Raw genomic sequence first — 20,875 nt, forward strand, 5'->3', positions numbered from 1 at the left:
TGACCCTAAATAATCTCTCCTTCCCTTGCCTTGGTGTTTATGTCCTTCAACAATTATTATAAATTATCATTCTTCCCCAACCTCAATGGAAACAGCATGTTCGGCATCAGCAGCAGGGAGACGGCGGGGTAGGGCAGGGGGATACAAATATTACCATGACCAGATATGGGGTGAGGAGAAGAAAGAGAGGCAAAACTCTGTATCCCTGTAGCATTTTAGGAATGGGGGTGGTTCAACTGAGGAAAATGTGGAGGGATTCTCAGGGCTATGGAATCAAGCAGACATTCCCATGAAAAGAAGTTGCATATTCCCCCAAACTTAATACATTCAGTTTGAAAAAGAATGTTTCACATTTCTTTATTGTGCATGCTCAGGGACCAAAGACTAGGCTCAAGTCCCTCGCTCTGGGCATGGCTCTATAGATCACTTGTCTGATCTGGTCTTCAAAATTTGGTTTGGAATAAGTATGTGGCTGTGAGATCATATTGTCCAGGAGTATAATCCAATTTCTACTGCCCCTGTCCCAGTACTGGTTGGTAGTCTGATTTTGCAGCCAGTTCAAATCCTTGGTCTTAATCTTAACATTATTTAATTGATAAGGTCTCAGCTACATTAGAAACGTCATCTCCAGCTACAAACTACCAAAACAATTGAGCTCTCCTGAGACAACACAGTTTACAGAAACTAGAAGAGAACACGTAACAGGTAGAGCCAAAGAATTAGCAGTTGAGGTATCCAACTGCGGAATGAACCTCAGGAGGAGATTAGACAAATCCAGTCTGATCACTTTAGGAAATGCTGCAAAACCTTCCTATTTGGCAAAGCTTTTCCACCATAACCAGAACAACATCTGCAGCTTCAACTATTCCTCTCTTCCGTGCTTCAAAAACCAAAGAAAAAACCGAACACTCAGACCAGGCCTGTCTTTAGCCCCCAAAGGGAAGACACTCACTCTATAGTATTGGGTTGCAGCACAAAACTGATAGCAAGATTTCAGTACCTGCTGAGTCATGTCCATAATGGGAAATAAATCTAAATATAGAGAGGCCTTGATATGGTTGATGGCAGGTTGGAATCATAAAGATGATTCAACAGATGGCCCTGGTTTGTTTTGACAATTGAAATATTATACAGCATGCTGGACTACACAAGTGGGATAAGTGGACTGAAAGTAAAATACACCAAATAATCAATATGGCCAGATCTAGTTTAAGCCACATTTATCATCTCAGTTCACTCTCAAGTCTCACTATTTAATTACTGTTAAATAAAATGTCATTTAAAGCAAATTCCTTGTAATTGCTATGTTTGGAATTACTTATTTTGCTTTTAATAATAAAGTTTATGTAAAAAAACAGAAAAGCAGATGTGCTTATATTTTATCAATATAAATATATTCAACAATTACCTCTTACCCTGAGGTTATATATTAAAAACTCACTCTGGCTTGCCATTTATAAGTTGTCATCCCTCTTTTTTACTTATGGAGAGAAATTAAACAGAATTCAGCCACAATGAATTTGCATTTGAGAAGTGTAAACATCACATCATAACTGCGCAATCTAGAAAATACTATAGTATTTGCAAATGGTGATCATTAACTGTGCTAACATTGTTAAGTCCTAGGGGCAGACGGTGTAGGAAGCAATCACTTGAGGCCAGAGAGCAGACAGCTAACCAAAACCTCCATTTTATTTACAGACACAGAGAGCTCACTCAGCCGGTTGAAACCGGCTGAGCTATCCCTTAATAGTCTAACTCAGTTGCCATAGTAACAAAACCCATGACAACCAAATACACAACAAACATGGTCCTACTTACAGAGCTCAGAATCATCCACAGAAAATCAGGCTGCCCACTTAGGGCAGAAGATAGCTTTGGGATGATAACTGGACTTTCAGGTGGCTTAAACAACACTGCGCGTCCAAAAACAATTATGTCAACACAGAGTTTAACCCCTTTTTCTAATTCCACATCAAACAAAATCAGAGTTAGCAGATTTATTGGTGATTTGAAGGGGACAGCTGTTGTGTTTGTGATATAGTCCCATCACCACTGGTATTTACAATTTCTTCATCTCATTATTCAACAAAAGATTACTTAGAAATATTGTAATGCAGTAGCAGAAATATTTTAAAGTTTGCTAGAGGCAGCAGCCAAGTCTTCTGCCATTTTGCATGCAGCCAGTAGCCCTCAGAAGAATGCAACAAGCCTCCCCACTGCTTTCCAAGATGATGGCCATGGTTGTAATAGCAAAGGCAACAAAAATAATTCTCCATTTCCTCTCTCCCAAATGTGCTAGTGAGGCACTTACCTCAAGTGCTTGGTGAGACAGTCTAATTAATAAAATAAATTAATAACACCTCATATATGTATACCTGCCTTTTACCCCAAAGGAATCAAAAGCATGTTACTGAATGTACATACACAACTCTATGCAGCAGTTCAGACAGGAAGTAAAGAAGCCTCCCATTTTCAAGTGCAAGATGCAGAAGCAATCTAGGGAAAAAATAGGACATTCCCAGGTTGAAAGTCTCCCAGGCCACCTCTATCCTTGCAAAAAGTGATGGGACAAGGTAGAGCATCAGCCTGGAAAGGGTTAAGAGATCCCTGCCTATCACATGGCTGGCAGGGAAGAGGAAGCTGAGCCGTGTATCCTCTCTTCCTCTGGTTGGTGGATGCAAAGCAAAAGGCCTGTGGGTACTACATCCAGCTTGGTCCATCAAGTTGCTTTATTTTGTGTTCAAACAATAAATCGTGTCCTGAGGCAAGGACCTTCACAATGACTTGGACAGGGTCTTTGCTTCCTTTACTGAGCTGGTAAAACAGCCCAGCACCCTGCTAGTGACCTGAGATATTTAGTTAGGTGATTTAAAATGATTATAGCTATACTTTTAGGATGACAATCTGACTGTCATACTGAGCAACAATGCAGGGAGCCACATAATCTACTGCTTGCTGTTGGTTTCAGATCTATGGCACGATAAATTTGGAGGGTTTATAGTTTAAAAAAAAGAAACAAAAATAAGGATTTTTAAAGCCATTGTAAATGGAGGTGACGGCCAGACTTTAAGCCTCTCATTCAGGACAACATCCCTTTAACGGAAAATTTACTGTCATATGCCCACTGGCACACAAATTTCTGTTCTTGTGAAGAATTAGCAGATTTTAAAAAAACGTGTTTAATAAAAGGAATCTGTTTACACTGACTTCATTTTAATGGCTTGGTGGAAGAAACGGCGTGCTTTTAGTAGGTGTATTTTTCTAACAGGAATACATTTAAGGGAAGAGCAGTACAACAGTGATAACAATAATAATCTTGTTTGTGCAGTATTTACTACTTAAGATCAGGCAGTATGTTTAAGCAGCTAGCATAACAAAATGTACAAGGACAGTGCTATAGAAAATCTATTTCAGAAAAGAAGTAGACTAACAAGAATCAGACCATCAGAGTATTTCCAGAACAGAACAGAAATATATGCTATTTCATACAGCAGCTAAGAAAGAAAGCAGTATACAAAATGAAACATAAAAAGTATTTTATATATACGGGTATTCATGGGAAATCAGCATCTATTAGCACCTATGATTATCCTCAAAATCTAAGGCAAAGGTCTCAGTTGCAAGGCAACATTTTAAATCACCTGTACAACCCAGGTTCTTGCAAAAATATACTGTGGATTTAATTGACAGCCAGCAGGATTATTCTGTGCCAAATATTGATATTAAATGCTAATTTTCTATTTTTATATAATTTTGTATACATTTTTCAAATTTATACTTATTGGAGGAGTCCTGTCCAGTAAAACATTGTGATCTTAAAGGTTTCCAATTTTAGTGATGGTATGAACTTGAGAGCTAGAAGCCATATTAAAAAAAATAATCAAATGACGAGTGTTGACTACTGGAACTGTAAGAAAAAGTAAAATATCAGATGGAAATTAAAACAGAAAATAAGTGAATGTCATCAGATTTTTTGCTAAAATATTCAAGATTTCCCCCTCACCCTAACATTTTAAAAAATCTGTAGGGGGAAAAAACCAACAACAACAAAAAAATCTGTGTTCTAGGCACTCAGTGTAAAGTTGATATAATCACTCAGTTCACTTATACAGTTTTGCATATACAGCTTACCTATTATATGATTAATTTGGTTGCAAAAAGCTGAATTTCTAAGACTTTACATGATAGTTACAACAATCATATACACAGAGCACATCTATTGTCATGCATATCTCTTAATGGATAAAAGAGGAATAGATTTATAAAAACACATTAGAACAATAATTAGAAGCTACATAAAAGTAAAAGCAAATTATATTAAAATGAAGAGTAGGTGCTAGTGTCAGCAGCTTCAATAGTCCCCTGGTAAGCCATACTCCTTTCATCAGAGTCAATTCATTAACACAGGAGAAAAGCCAGAAACTAAGGGAAATGCAGACCATCTGCTCAATCCAGATGCAACAGAACATGCTTCTTATATCCAATGCTATTTACCAGCAACAAACAGAGATAAGATCTGTTTAATCCTCTAATCAAAGATTGAACAAAGGTCTTTTGACATCTCTGTTTCACAAATAAAAATTAAACTAAAATAATTATCATTAAAAGACAACTTTCTCACTGCATTTCACTGTTAACTTTTCTCTCTCTCTCTCTCTATATAAACAATTTTAATTAACATAGATACCCCAAGTACAGTAAGTAGGATCACAACAATTAAATGTATTTAAGCATTCCACAGTTTTTTTGCTGCTAATTTATGTTTTTAAATGTCTAATTGCTTTAATTAGCAAGAATATTTTAGCTGAAGTGTTTACGTTTTTAAAAAGCCACATTGCATGTATTTACTTGCAATCTTGAAGCTATTCTAGAACTAAAAAACATTTTCTGAAGTTGTAAGTTGAAAAAAGTAGGGTAATTCTTACCTTGAAATTGTGAACCTTTTCATATTTTGGAATATGTTCATTTTCTTTCAGAGTTGCTCTTCTGACAAGTGATGTCAACTGTGAATAAGCAAAGAGTTTAAGAGGTTGCCAAATTGTCACAGATGACTTCTGAGAACCCAGTTTCATTCCCAAGGCTGCTATCAATAAATCTTGTTGACGGCTCTCTTGTTTTGAGTTGTGAACTGCAGATCTATTCGCTTTTTGCCCTGACCAAGACTCTTTGGATGGCATTTTAGAATTGACAGGAAATAAAAATAAAAAGCTGTATTGATCTGTGCTCTCTGTAGATCAATCTGAATTCAAAAAACAGAAACAAACATTTCAGAAACCTAAACTGATCTGGAGAAAGACACGTTCATAGTGATGATAATGATGCACTTCTTATAAAAAGGCTGACGTAACTAGGCAGATTCTTCTTGCTTCTGTTTTTAAAGGGCTCTAATATGAGCTTGAAAAACTTAAAGGTCTAGATACCAATAAAATTGGAGTTATTATTAATGTAAGAAAGCCCAGCGTCTCTTTATCCATTTAAAAAAACATGTTATTTAGTCAAATAATGCATTTCTAAAAGCTCTCATTCCTACTCAATATACTGATGCCCATTTTGAATGAAAGATGCTCACATACTGCATATAATCAGTTTCTAGCAACAGACACTCTGCAAACCTCAGTCTAGCAAGGAGGGGGTGGCAGGGTGGGCTTTAGCAGTGAGAGATGGATTAGACTGGTCACATTACAAAGGCAGATAGCCAATGAAAAAACAGCAATAGTATTTAAGTACTGTATTCCTTAACTCACTCACTCTCCCTCCTCCCGTGTAAGACTTACTTGCTGGCTCAAGGAAAAATATCAGCAGGAAGATAATGAGCAATGAATGAGTCATGCATCATTACAAAATGGCATCTTTTGCCATTTAAAAGCTGAGGAGATGGTAATATATTTTCATGCTTAAAAATACTGTGAAAAGATAACCCAGGAGAGACTAAGGAAACAGCTCTATTTTTTGCTAACTACAAAGTGATGCTGGCAATTGGAACCAAACTGTATTAATGCTGAGCATAGCAGTCAGTGCAGATTGTTTTTCATTTATAATGACACTATCCTTGTGTTTGTTACATGTGTTTAAAAACCTGTGTAATAAACTAATTCTACTGAGTGGAAGTGTCAGCTTTTTCTTCTCTCCAGTGGAGATCTCAGCACTTAAAATGTACCCCACCAAGATCTCACCTCTTTAAACCACCTTTTCCACCCAAAGATCTGGGACTAGATTCGCTGTTGCCCTGCACATTGCGTAGTTGTGCACATCAGCACAAAATGAGTGCAAAGTGGGTGTAAAATGCTACCAGGTCAGAAGGGTAGCGTTTCACACCCATTTAGCACTGGTGTAAACAATTACAGAATGCTAGGGCACTGGAGGAGCTGGCTGCTACAGTTGTGGCCCTGCATGCACAGACTTGACCAACTAGCCAGGGTGCAATCCCCATTTACTCTTCCTCCTCCATCTAACTCCAACACCACAAGCACTCACCCCCTGCAGTAGGGGAGAGAGATGACCAGTTTTTATAACCACCAGTCTATGTGTGATGCCTAAGACAAACAGGGATGTGAAGGCTGAAGGGCAGAAGCTGTGTGGAGGCAACTGATGTGAGCTTTGAGAATCAAGGTGCTTGAGCAGGATTTGCTGATTTTCCTTCTTGGCCAATATCTTTTGTCAGGTTTGCAAAATATCCTGAACCTCAAATCCAGGTTGATTTAGATGCAATACAGATGCTTTGCCCAATGCTACTGCTAGGATATTGCTACTGAATAGCCATGAGGCAGCATATTGTCTACAGGCTGCAGTTGAAATGCAGTGGTGGTTCCTAGACTGGCCACATAAGCAGTTCAATTCAACTCAGACAGGGGACTGGTTAGCCAAACTCTGAATACTGCTGCCCAAATTTCTTGTTGGGGATCTGTTCCTGCCATCACTCTATTGAAAAATAACTGTCCAACTGCTGCCAGGATCTATCGGTTTTAACCACTCCTCTCCGCAGCAGTATCTGGCCTTAGTTTTGACATACCTAATATGAATCGGTGTCCATTTACTGTGCTCTCTCTCTGTCCTGGTTTGTTGAGCCACACATAGTGGAATGGATGTGGTGGGGTGGGGATGGTCCCAGGCAGGTAGCAGTGGTTGGGAAAGGCTACCATAGCACCTATGTGGAAGCAGGTGGGGAAGGAGATGCTCACACAGGTGAGGTGGAAGCTGGATGGGCCATTCAACTCACACACTTCTTCAGGGTGCTGAAATTCTAGGGCTTATCCCAGCCATAAATTTCTGGCTAAGATGACACATCACAATTTCACTGAACTAGCAAGAAAATAATATATTTTCCAGTTCCATTACTAGAAGAAATAAGCCAGCCATTCTTTAATGGTAAATTTGCACTCAGACAATTATCAGAACATACCACTGTTAGTTCTTACAACACTACAAATAAATTATATTACTTAAGAAGTAATATAAATCATTCTGATTTTTCCTTTTCATCCTCTGGCAAAGTTTGACATACTTTTTTCTTAGTTGTCAATTTCCTTTTTTCTATTTCTAAAAGACTGATTTATTTTCAATTACTCTTTGGAATCACATTAGTAGAAAATGATTTCTGGGTCCTAGAAAATTAAATCTAGAGAACACCAATAAAAAGGTAAACAAAGCCACCTAACAGGGAAAGGTCACCCTCTCACTGCTGTAATTATGAAAAAGGTTTGTAATCTAAAAAGTAGCTTTAAGATAAAGTAGTGTTAGAATTAAAATGCATTGTTAGAAAAATCTACCTACAACTGGTTATTAGTCTTGCATAAAGTAGCTTCACATTGTTTATTACAAGGTATTTTCTGATGATTACACAATATATATACACACTATATATAGATACAAATACTGCACACACCTTATACGTGTATTTTTATATTGTATATGGTGTAATCCAATCAAACTATGTTAAACAAAGTTGCAAAATCAGGCATTAAAAAGTTAGGAAAAATAGTACGTGATCATACAATTAAAGACTCCTATGTATACGCATAAGAGGTCAAAATTAAGATTGCACAGGAAACCTTCATTCTGGCGGTTCCTAACTGAGTACTTGGCTTTGCAACCTTAATGTTCTTTTATTGCAGTTTTTTGTATGTTATTTCCTACTTTTAAAAAAACTGAAAAAACAAAAATTCTATCATGCGAAGCCATATTGACCTACAGCTTGGGTCATTAGCAGGATTCAGACCTACAGACCTCTACCATATGAGCTAAAAGACTGAGTAACTATTAGTAGGCTGTTATCCTCTCTGTGGACCAGCCACTAGAGTGACTAGATGAGATACACTCTTTGCCAGTGGGTTTCACAGGTATTTGCTGTATGAAAATGTGGTTTAGTGGTTACAGATCCTACTGCTCCTGTTTGTCCCCTCGGCTCCTAGCCACGCCACCCCAGCTCCTGCCCTGTCTTCCCCTCTGCAGGAGGCCGAGGGGTAGATAACCTACCCCATACCCCTCGGCCTCCTGCCTCCCTTCTCCTCCTTTCTTCCCCTCCACCCATTGGCCCTTGCCCTCCCTCTCCTCCCATCCACCCCATAGCTCCTGGACCCCTCTCCCACCTCCCACGGCTCCTGCCACGCTCCCCTCTGCTCCTGCCCTACCTCTCATCCTCTGGCTCTTGGCTCCCTCCACCAGTGTGGCCTCTTCTTTGCTCCTGCAACCATGAGCTCTTATCACAGTGCATCTCTTACCAATATACAAACATCTATAACCACTACCTAATAAAAGGGACCGTTGTGCTCTTTTTTCTTTTATTTGTGAAGACCTTTGTACTGTTGCAGTATTTGCTATTCTGGTTTTTCTTGTGACTTGGTTTTTCTAAATAAGATTTAATTAGGATATACACTTATTTTTGCCAGTCTCAGAACCAGTGAGATCTTATTTTACTATGTATCATCTACAGAAATGTTTTGTACAGTGTTCCATGGCTTACGATGCACTCTAATGTGCCACTTTCCGAGCAGCTAGCAACAGTCATGTTATAAAGCTTAACTCAGTCACCACATAATAAAATAGGTATCATACAAGATATTTTTCTAAAATGGTAAGCCAACACATTCAGTATGTGTTAAATAATAAAATAAAACTACTCAGTGGGAAATTATGATAATAGACCATTCCAGATGCATAGATAAGCTCTCTAAAATCAGAAAATGCCAAAGTCAAGCTCGTGTGGGCAACCTTTCCTCTCACTCCTTGTGCATGTTCATTATAATAGAGTGTTCAGTATTAGGACCACCTGGGTCCTCTTTCAAATACAATATCATACTATTTCTTTCAACCTTAGATACACATATGGAATATCTTGCAGTTTTTGTCATTCTCATAGGCATTTTTACTCTTGTAATGATTCAATATATTTTTCTTGATTTAGATTTTGTATATAATAAATTCTCTGTACTCTAAGGAATGTATTTTAATAATAGCAGCTATATTATATACATTTTCTTTACAGTCAGCAGGGACAGTGTGTCAGGGAATGAGATTTTAAAAGAAACCTGATTTGCTATGCACTTAGCCACCTTCTAGTGTTCTCACTAAATAGCTAAGTTAGACATGCACATATGTGCAGAAAATCTTTCCTTGCCTGCACACTTTATGAGTGTATTTTATGGCTCAGTACACAATTTTCAAAGGGTAATAAATCGGTCAAATTGCTAAACCAAGCCCCAATTTTTTCCAGTACAATACTAGGCATTTCTCCTTACTGAAAGCTATCTCCATTCCAAATCTCATTTTCCCAGGCATTTCAGCTATAGGCTTGTTCCAAAAAGGTCACACAGTTTCGAGTGTTTGGAATTTGTGACCAGTTTTTTATTCCACCGTCCTTGAACGTGATTTTTTTTTTTAACTCAGGATTTCCAGACACAATTTACCTACAGATAGAGATGATGCACAGAAATTTTCAGTCTGGAAGGCAAAATATTTAGAAACTTACGAGCAACTAAAAACAGGAGATTAGAATGGAAAGGTTCATGCAATCTCAACTACTAAGATTGTGGTTGCCATTTATCCTGCTATAATATCACATCTGAACACAGCTCCAACACAGAATTTTGCTTTATAAAAATAAACATAGTCCCAACCTCTCATATCAATAGGTAACACATGTCTAAATACAATGTATTTCTGCAGACAGATATCTTCAAGAAAAATAAAATATTTCCACAGTTATACTGTGCAACTGCTGCAGCCATACTCTGAAGATACTGAAATATATTTATTCTGTGTGTAACTCGGTTTGAGTTAACAGCTACCCAGAGATGAATTTGCTTTTACAGCTGGCTGAAAAATGAAAACCTATTCGTGAGACAAATTTTGGAATGCCTGGTATTTTCATTCTGAAATGATCAAAATGGAACCAATGTTAGTTTTTAAAAGATTTATTGTGAAATTTGTTTTCAATTTTTTTGTAAAACTTTTATCAAAAAAGTTATTGAAACGGTTAACATTTTTCTTGTAAAAAATGTAGATAAATCATTTACATTTTGATGTTTTCCATAAAAATTTTGATAAAATCCAAAAAAGTGCAACTTTTCATGAAAGTTTTGACAATGTCAACATTTTTCCACAAAAACTTGTTTTTTTAAAAAATAGGCCACTTTAAATTAAAAAAAAGTTGTTAAAAACATTCATCCGGCTCTATTTGTGCTGTAAAATTCAACCTTAATTCTATCTTTCACATGTAATCCTTTAATTGAAAAATTAATTAATAAACCCCAAATTAAGCTAAAAATAGGAGATAAGCCATTAAAATTTGTTGTGTAGTCACTGTACATAAAGCATGAATTGTGTTTTGTGTTTCTATTTTATGCATTGCAGCTGGAGAATATTAATGTTATACTTTTGTAAGAATTTTAGATTCATGCTAGTATAAAAGATGGTATGATTAGAAATATGAAATATAATGCTATAAGTTTTACTTGAACACAGTTCTCATACACAAATAAACACTTCTAAAATCAAAAAGATCTTCACACGGTCAACTTAAAAAGTTGTTATTCTGCAAACAAACTAACTCTCCAATCACTATAGCTGATTTCAGTCTTGGGACAGTCTGGTTTATTTTGTTACTACAAACATGGTTTGTTTTAAGTTTACTTAGATGCAAGTTATCAAAACTGGCCTTTTGGAAATTACAAGTGGAAAATGCAGACTGTCAAAAACAGTCCACCACGACTGTTTATCTCTATTACTAACTCTAAGCTAAAAACAGCTAATATTTTCTGTGCTGGAGAACAATAGAATCATAGAAATGAAGGGCTGGAAGGGACATCAAGAAGTCATCAAGTCCAGCCCCCTACGCTGAGGCAGGACCAAGTACACCTTATACTATACTGAACAGTAAATGATACTGAGAAGTATTCCCTATGCACAATACTGCAAACAATTTCATTCATGCATCATTGGATTACATGATACATTACAAGTACTACATATACATTAGAAGCAAGAAGACGCCTAAGGACAGAATAGGCCCTTTACTCAATGAGGACAGAATAGGCCCATTACTCAATGAAGGGGGAAAGATAACAACAGGAAATGTGGAAATGGCAGAAGTGCTAAATGACGTTTTTGTTTCAGTTTTCACCAAAAAATTTAGTAGTGATTGGAAGTCTAATATAGTGAATCCCAGTGAAAATGAGGTAGGATCAGAGGCTAAAATAGGGAAATAATGAGTTAAAAATTATTTAGACAAGTTAGATGTCTTCAAGTCGGCAGAACCTGATGAAATGCATCCTAGAATACACAAGGAGCTGACTGAGGCGATATCTGAGCCATTAGCGATTATCTTCAAAAATTCATGGAAGACAGGAGAGATTCCAAAGGACTGGAAGAGGACAAATATAGTGCCAACCCATAAAAAGGGGAATAAGGACAACTGGGGAATTACAGACCAGTCAGCTTCACTTCAGTATCCAGAAAGACAATGGAACAAATAATCAAGCAATCAATTTGCAAACACCTAGAAGATAAAATGACAAGTAACAGTCGGCATGGATTTGTCACGAACTCATGTCAAACCAACCAAATAGCTTTCTTTGACAGAGTGACGAGCCTAGTGGAGGGGGGAAAGCAGTAGATGTGCTATATCTTTACTTTAGTAGGACTTTTGATACTGTCTCGCATGACCTTCTCATAAACAAACTAGGGAAATATAGCCTAGATGGAACTAGGTGCATAACTGGTTGAAAAATCGTTCCCAGAAAGTAGTTAGCAGTGATTCACAGGCAAGTTGGAAGGGCCTATTGAGTGGGGTCCCTCAGGGACTGGTCCTGGATCCAGTTCTGTTCAATATCTTCACCAATTATTTAGATAATGGCATAGGGAGTACACTTATAAAGTTTGCAGACAATACCAAGCTGAGAAGGATTGCAAGTGCTTTGGAAGATAAGATTAAAATTCAAAATGATCTGGACAAACTTGAGAAATGGTCTGAAGTAAACAGGATAAAATTCAATAAGGACAAATGCAAAGTACTCCACATAGGAAGGAACAATCAATGGCACACATACAAAATGGGAAATGACTGCCTAGGAAGGAGTACTGCAGAAAGAGATTTGGGGGTTATAGTGGATCACAAACTAAATATGAGTCAACAGTGTACTGCTGTTGCCAAAACAAAAAAAAAATTAACATCATTCTGAGATATATTAGCAGGAGTGTTGTAAGCAAGACAGGAGAAGTAATTTTTTCATTCTACTCTGTGCTGATAAGGCCTCAACTGGAGTATGGTACTGTGTCCAGTTCTGGGCACCACATTTCAGGGAAGATGTGGACAAATTGGAGAAAGTCCAGAGGAGAGCAACAAAAATGATTTAAGGTCTATAACTGGGTTTGTTTAGTCTGCAGAAGAGAAGATGGAGGGGGCACATGATAACAGTTGTCAAGTACATAAAAGGTTGTTACAAGGAGGAGGGAGAAAACTGTTCTTGTTAATGTCTGAGATTAGGAGAAGAAGCAATGGGCTTAAATTGTAGCAAAGGAGATTTGGGCTGGACATTAGGAAAAACTTCTAACTGTCAGGGTAGTTAAGCACTGGAACAAATTGCCTAGGGAGGTTATGGAATCTCCATCATTGTCTAACCTGTTCTTAAAAACCTCCAAACATCTTTCAGGAATGGTCTAGTTAGTACTACTCCTGCCTTGAGTGCAGGGGACTGGACTAGGATGACCTCTTGAGGTCCCTTCTAGTCCTACATTCCTGTGATTCTATTATTTTCAAGTTAGAAGAAATTCAGCTTTATTTTTAAGTACAAATACATGACTGATCAAAGCAAGATACTTTTTCAACTGCCAAACAAACAAACAAGAAAACTACATTTGCTCTTTTTTTTTATTTTTTTAGTTATGTTGATATAGATGCCTGGGTCCAACAATGGTGTCAATCCAGAGTACTTCCACTAAAGCCAGTGGTTCTGGACCTGCATGACCCCTTTGACTTCAATGGAGTTACTCAGCACTTAGTGAAGTCACAAACTGGCCCATGGTATCTTTAAAAACAGAGGGAGGGGGAATTCTAGGGATTTCCTTAAAGTTTTTTTCCCCAAGTGTACGTATTTCCAAAGAACTTTATGGAAAACTTTTAGAATGAACGTAGCTGTCATTTCAGTGTTAAATCCCATGCTGCAATAGGGTGACCAGATGTCCTGATTTTATAGGGGCAGTCCCGATATTCAGGGCTTTTTCTTATATAGGCGCCTATTACCCCCCTACCCCTGTCCCGATTTTTCACATTTGCTACCTGGTCACCCTATGCTGCTGTGGCTTCATTTTGAAAGTAATCGCCACAACTTTATTCATACTGAATAACCAAGACACTAGGCATGCAACACTAGACACTATCCTGGCAATAAATCTATTGCAGAACCACAACACAGAATACTCCTATGCCCTTGAGTGGGGCAGCACTGCGGGCCCATTCCCCTATTGAGAGCCCAAGGCCTGGTGTTCTCAAACACCATATTCTATGCACCAGGAGACTGGCACCTCCACTGTGTGACTGACCCTCTTTGTCTTGTATGAATCTGGTCTAATCCACTGTTGTCCCCTGTGTCCCTGGATAACAGCCTTAACTTACAGGTTACTCCCGTAATGGGATGCCTCCCCCACTACGGGTGTATTTAATTAGTTAAATCATCTACTCCAATCCTTTCCTTATAGGCAACGACTACCAATCAAGAGGCACAAAGCAAGCTGTGACAGCAGAACAAATGCAGAGTTGTTACCAAGCTGTATGTGAGTAAGACAAGATAAATCACAAACACTCACCATATTAAAAGGATAGTCAGGAAGGTCAGAATTAAGACTGTCACCTCACTCCTAACTCATACTGCTGTGAGGAGAGAAGTGCAGCACTGAGAGTTAAAACTAAAACATCAGCCTGCACATTTAGTTTCCTCACTCCTGACAGCTCATATAATCACTATCACTTACTCAGGGGCACAGAGGGGGATCAAATGGGGGCAAATACCAGCCAAACATGGCAAATAACTGCAGGAAGGAGGGGCAGAGGAAAATGGAGCATGATGGACATACTCTCTCCCTTCCCTTCAGATAGCAAAAACCACTCTGTGTGAAAGCCATGTAGCTAGGGCTCAGTGGATTTTTTTTTGAGGGACACACTGTTGCCAGCTGTTGGGGAAGCAGATTTGGAGTGCATCAAGGGGGTGCAGTCCTCTGCAAAATGGTGGGATTTTCCAGAGGAAACCCCCCCAGAATTAATGCTGCCTCTTGCAACATTCATTTTCTATCATTAACTTCTACAGCGCCTCCATCAGGAGCCTGATCCCGGAAGATGCTGAGCACAAGATTAATATTAAAGGCAATATGGGGCCTGAAGCACATCACAACACAGCACCTATGGCCTCCTTCCCACATTAGGCCACGTCTATACTTACCCGCCGGGTCGACGCGGCGAGTTCGACTTCTCGGAGTTCGAACTATCGCGTCTGATCTAGACGCGATAGTTCGAACTCCGGAAGCGCCGCGGTCGACTCTGGTACTCCACCGCGGCAGGAGGAGTTGCCGGAGTCGACCTTGGAGCCGCAGAGTTCGCTTCTGCGGCGTCTGGACGGTAAGTCATTCGAACTAGGGTAGTTCGAATTCAGCTATGTTATTCACGTAGCTGAATTCGCGTACCCTAGTTCGAACCAGGGGCTGTGTGTAGACCAGGGCTTAGAGTGACAGGGACTGTATGCTTCAGTGGGGCTACTCACATACTTCAAAAATTAAGCACATGCTAATGTGCTTTGCTGGATCAGGGCTAAGGTACTCAGCACCTTGCAGGACAGAGCCCTAGAAGAGGACATTGTGCAACCACCAATTAATTCAGACAGAGCCAGCATGGCCAGCAGTCAAGCCAGAGATTGGCAGAGTACATGAGGGTCTTTGGTTCACACAGATACCCTTTGGCATTATGGATGGAAAAAGAATGGGACAGGCCCTCTCCAAACATAACAACTCTGCCTGGGCCTCTCGGCCACCAGGCCAACATCAGGGTTGCAATGCCAGGGCAGAGGGTGCTGCTATGGGTGGTCAGTGCCCCCTCTACAGAGCAAGGCAACGGCAGTGATGGTCTATGATTCTGACCTCCTCCCATGAATTTGGGCTTTAGCTATGTGCCTGGTTTGTCTGTGTGTTAATCCAGCTCCGGCCATATCTCCGGATTTTTTTTAAAATGAGTTCCAGGATATAACAGCAATACTCAATATAGCGCAGACTACTTTTCCTTAATACAGTCATATTTTTATGAAGATAATACAAAATCAATATTGTTGTTGCATAGTTACAGAATTTAAAAAATAGTAAATAGTAGTTTCTCTACACACACACACACACACACACACACAGAGTATATGTAATAGTGGGTCTAAAAAACCAAAACAAAACCCAAAATGCAGTTGGTGGGTCGCTACAGTAAAAAGTTTGGGAATCACGCTATAAGGCATCTTTTCCAATCCTTCAGTCATTCTCATGGCTCTTCTTTGATCCCTCTCCAATTTAACAACATCCTTCTTGAATGGAGACACCAGAACTGGACACAGTATTCCAGTAGCAGTTGCACAAATGACAAATACAGAGGTGATATAACCTCCTTACTCCTACTCAGTAGTCCCCTGTTTACACATCCAATGATTGCAGTAGCCTGTTTGACCACAGTGTTGCACTGGGATCACATGTATCCAGTATAACCGCCAAATCTTTTGCAGAGTGACTACTTCACAGATGACATTGTGATATCCTGTAAGTATGGCCTCCATTGTTTGCCCATGGATGTCTGATCTTACATTTGGCTGTATTGAAACACATTGTTTGCTTGAACCCAGCTTACCAAGCGACAGTGAATTTACAGCCATTTGCACCCGAAGCATGACACTTTTCACTACTCCACAAATCTAGTGATCTGAGACACCAGTCACTTGAATAACTATGTAATTAAACAGTCTTTATAAATAGGTACATAAGCATTCCCTTAAACACCACTCAAATAAAAATAGCCTACGAAATGGAGCAATTTTTCTTGGGTGAATAACCAAGGGTCCTATATTGATTCTTCATAATCTGGAATGGCTGCTATAGGGAGGAAGCACATATTTTCTATGCTCACCAGAGCCCAAGACTACTATACAGATTCTTATACCGTGGTGACCACCGTAGTACCTGAGCACCTTCCAGTAAGTAGTGCATTAAGCAATGTTTGTTCTCTCATCCTCTTCCTCATGCACGTTTAATGCTAGCAAAGGCAAGGTCAAAGAACTGCACCTTGCACTTGGAGCAGAAGGTGGTGATGTTTGTGATGGCCTTAGCTTGGGGGGAGGGTGCACGGGGTTCATTTCAGTCTTGGAATGGCCTGTGAGAAAGCTCTGTCTCCAGCACAGATGAGTATTACTGAGTTGATTTCACCCATAGTAGAACATGACTAGCAGGCACTGAGCTAGGACTGTTGCTTACTGCACACATTTGCTTGTTTCACTATTAACTCATCCTCCCATTCCCACACACACGTCATTCACCTTATCATAAACCAGGACTATGAGATGTCTGGGTCAGGGACTGTCTTTTTACTTCATGCCTGTATAGTTCCTAGCACAATGGGCTCCTGACTGAGGCTTAGAGGTGCTAGTGTTATACAAACAGTAAATACCGACCACCTACAGATACTATTCTGGAAAGTTCTTGCCTGGGACAACAGCATCCTGAAAAGAGTCATGGTAGCCACGTGACCCTAATTAACTGCCTTGACTGAGCACATTGGCAGCTCCTCTACCCTCACTTTCCATTTTGTCAACTTATTCTCTTTTTTTCAGCTAATGGCATTACATTTATCTATCGTTTTCTTTTATTTCCTTCTCTTGCCCCCCTGCCTTCTCCTGTCTGTGGGGATCTGCATTACTGTGACCAACAGACAACTGACATTTATTTCAGTGAGGTATTACCCCTCACATAAAAATTTCTTGGGCTGTGATTCCTCATGGCGAATTTTCTCCCAGAATGTACTTTTAAGCCATTTACAACCCCCACAACACAGCATGCTCTAGCATACGGATAACAGTCATAATATAATGAAAAGCAGAAACTGCATTAACAGTAATCTCATCAAATGTCCATTATCAGTTATATACCACATTCGATAATCAAAGAAAATAAAGGCTATAAAACAAATATTCAAATTCCACCTTAATTATATTTAGTTCTAAAAACCTTAGAGGAAAATCATGATTTATTTCTGAAGTGTCCCACAATATGCTAAACACTTTCCAAATATAAGTCACAATTCCTGCACCTTAAAAGAGTTTACACAGTTCCTTTTGTCAAGAACCCCAATAATTATCAACTATTTACAGGAAGTAAAATTTCTGATAGTGACAAATTTTTATGGAAAAATTAATTTACAACACAGTTCTTTATCTGATCTACTCCAGAGCCATGTGCTCATAAGCAGTTTTTGCATGAAAACCCTACATATTTTTTAATTAAAGAAATTAAATTTGGGGATAATAATTGTTTGGTCCACAAAGCTCTCTTTGATTTGAGTTAATTTGCAGTATTCAAGGAATAGGAGGCTCAGAGCTGGATATAATGTGTGCAGGCATTATGCACGTTTCTTTTTATCTCTTGTTAATATTTTCTTACCTCATGCATAATATTTCACATCCACATCAGTCTTCTCATGGCAATCTGCACTCTGCCCCTTATATTAGCCTTTTTTTGTTCTGTGTAATAATTCAATCTAGAATGATTCAATACACTTTGTAATTGAAAACTGCAGCTCATTAATTTCTAAACATTCTTTGTATTTCATGCTACACCTGTTCTTTTGGCACAGCCAGTATTCTGAATTCATCCATATCCTCCGGAGTAAGCTATGTTGCTAAGATACATGTGTTGTCACAGTTTTCCCCTCCAGCATACTTTCAGTTCGTGATCATACTTGTTTAGCATAATTAAGACTGAAAAGTGCTAAACCCTCTAATCCTTGCTAAAATAATCCTGGATATAACCCCAGTAATCAAGATGAGTTGATAATTTTAAAATATTTTATTACAATTTTTTTTGAGTTGTAACATTTGCAGGTAACATTCTTGCAGATCATAATGTGATTTCATCATCATTCTGAAGTCCCTTGTTGATCATCCAACACTGAAAGCGCTCGGAACTGTGGTGGTCCAAAGTGTCTACTAGCACTTCCCCAGGCCCTGATCCTGCATTTCCTGAGTGCAGGATTCTGCATGGGTGCAGCTGCACCTACACTCAGTGAACTGCTAGATCAGGCTCAAGATTGACTTTCAGACAAGGCTAGAGTGCAGAATCAAAAAAATGGATCAGATTCTGCTCAAGCATCAAATCCTATTTGCCTTACATATGCTCTCGGTTACACTCATGTAACTCAGGAATAACAACTGACTGTAACCATGTTACTTCTAATTTAAATCTAGAGTAAATGAAATCAGAGCTTGATTCCAAGATCTCCAGCAGTGGAACTACATTTTAAAGAAGTCTCAGAAATAAAGCCCTCAGTAAATAAAGCCCTTATCATCACCAGTAAAGTCTTGTAATCTCTAATTCACCAAGAGGTATAAACATGTGCCCAAACTGAGCTCAGAGAAGGCATGTCTACACTTACCGTGAATTGACACTGCAGTGATCGATCCACAGGGGGTCGATTTAGTGGGTCTAATGAAGACCCACTAAATCGACCACTTATTGCTCTCCCATCAACTCCGGTACTCCACCAGAACGAGAAGCGTAAGGTAAGTCAACGGGAGAGTTTCTCCCGTCAACCCAGCACGGTGTAGAAACCACAATAAGTCAACCTAAGCTATGCTGATTCCAGCTACGTTATTCACGTAGCTGGAGTTGCGTAACTTAGGTTGATTTAACCCTGTAGTGTAGACCTGCCCAGAGACTATTCAGGTACTGAACATTAGGCGGGTACTTAGGTCTCTTGTTAAATTTGGGCCCTATCTGAGATACAAGAAGAAAATGGTAAGATAAACGAGGAGGAGGAGGAATGAAGAGAATTACTAATTGCAGGGAGCTTCTACAACACCACAGTGAAATACAATATTTATCATATTGTTAAAATTGTAAATTATGGAAAATAAAGCAAAGACAAAACAAAGAAAGTTTCTCCCATACAAAGAAAATTAGAAAATAAATGAAAAGATGAAAAAACCTTCTCATGCCTGTAACTTCTAACGGGAGTCAGGTTTTATTATGCTGTTCAGATGCTTTTTGTCCTCTTCTAGTTGCTGCTCCTATAAAACAACCTTACTGGCTTTGGTAACTTGGACAACTGGGTGCTTCTGGACATTACTTTGTGGTTTCTTGGGTTCAAACTAGATTAGCAGGCACTAGTGAGTCTAAAAGTAGAGCAACTAATATCCTAGATTAGAAACCAGTCAGTCTATATCCTATTTGAATGATTCAATTCCTCCCCACCCCCGTATATATTAGTCTTCTTTCCCATTTACTACCTCTTTGTCTCCTGTGTTACTCTATTAAATTTTCCTGCCATGTGAGTGTTTATGTGAGAGGGCAGCAAACTCACCCATGTTGCTGGTTGAAGTGATTGCCACTAGGAATTCTCACTCTGAGAGTCAGCAATTCCAAGGATGAAGAAACTATCATCTCAAAAGGGGAAAAACAGCAGTTCTGAAACAAATTTAAATAGCTTCTTCATTTTAAAATGGTATCATTCTGAAAACAGGCTGCCACCAACCCATTTCTCCATCAAAGGTTTTTGTTATATTACCTATTTGGCTTAGGAAAAAAAACGTCAGTGTGCAGGCAGAGTAGATTGTTTCTATCCCAATGATGTCTTTTTTTTTTTATTAAATTAATTGGCACAAGTCTTTCTTAAAACATGACTTTTAGATGAAGCCCAGGAAACTACCACTCCTAAGCCCCTATTGCCAATACAAAAATCTGGCATTTCATTTGGAATTTGAGGTAAAACATCTTTGGAAAGAATATTTTGTTCTTCTGAACACCAAGAAACATTGATGTTAAAAATCCATGCTTAAAGTATCATTTCATTTTTACAACTCATCCATTAGGATTAAACTAAATACTGAACCAAAAGATGTGTTTTCTTCTGCTTATTCAGCCAAGTTATTTCCCCTTTTTAGCTTATCCGGGCTCTTTTTAATTATCTTTTTCCAGACTAGAAGTAAAAACAAAAAAACCCCCACAAAACCCCACTCTTCTCTTATTTCATACTACTAATATCAATCAACATTTTAAGTGGTTGAAACCATATAAAATAGATAAGCTTATTATTGTTTTGATTCTCAGCTATAAAAATAGCTTAAGAGAATTAACCCATAGCCCCAACATAAGT

General features: G+C 38.7%; 1 protein-coding gene across 8 annotated transcripts in view; it reads right to left on the reverse strand.

Annotated features, from left to right (window-relative positions):
* The window catches only part of CHN1 (chimerin 1), a 169,889-nt gene that overhangs the window by 41,629 nt on the left and 107,385 nt on the right, over window positions 1-20,875 (reverse strand). For 7 of the 8 annotated variants that reach the window (XM_044978395.1, XM_044978394.1, XM_044978389.1 and 4 more), the window contains one exon: window positions 4,929-5,006. The exons of the other annotated variant lie outside the window; for it this stretch is intronic. In XM_044978395.1, coding sequence (XP_044834330.1) covers window positions 4,929-5,006 — 78 coding nt within the window. The remainder of the gene's footprint in view (window positions 1-4,928; window positions 5,007-20,875) is intronic. 8 annotated transcript variants of the gene reach the window in all.

Source organism: Mauremys mutica, chromosome 10 (genome assembly GCF_020497125.1).
Source record: "Mauremys mutica isolate MM-2020 ecotype Southern chromosome 10, ASM2049712v1, whole genome shotgun sequence".
Lineage (NCBI taxonomy): Eukaryota > Metazoa > Chordata > Testudines > Geoemydidae > Mauremys > Mauremys mutica.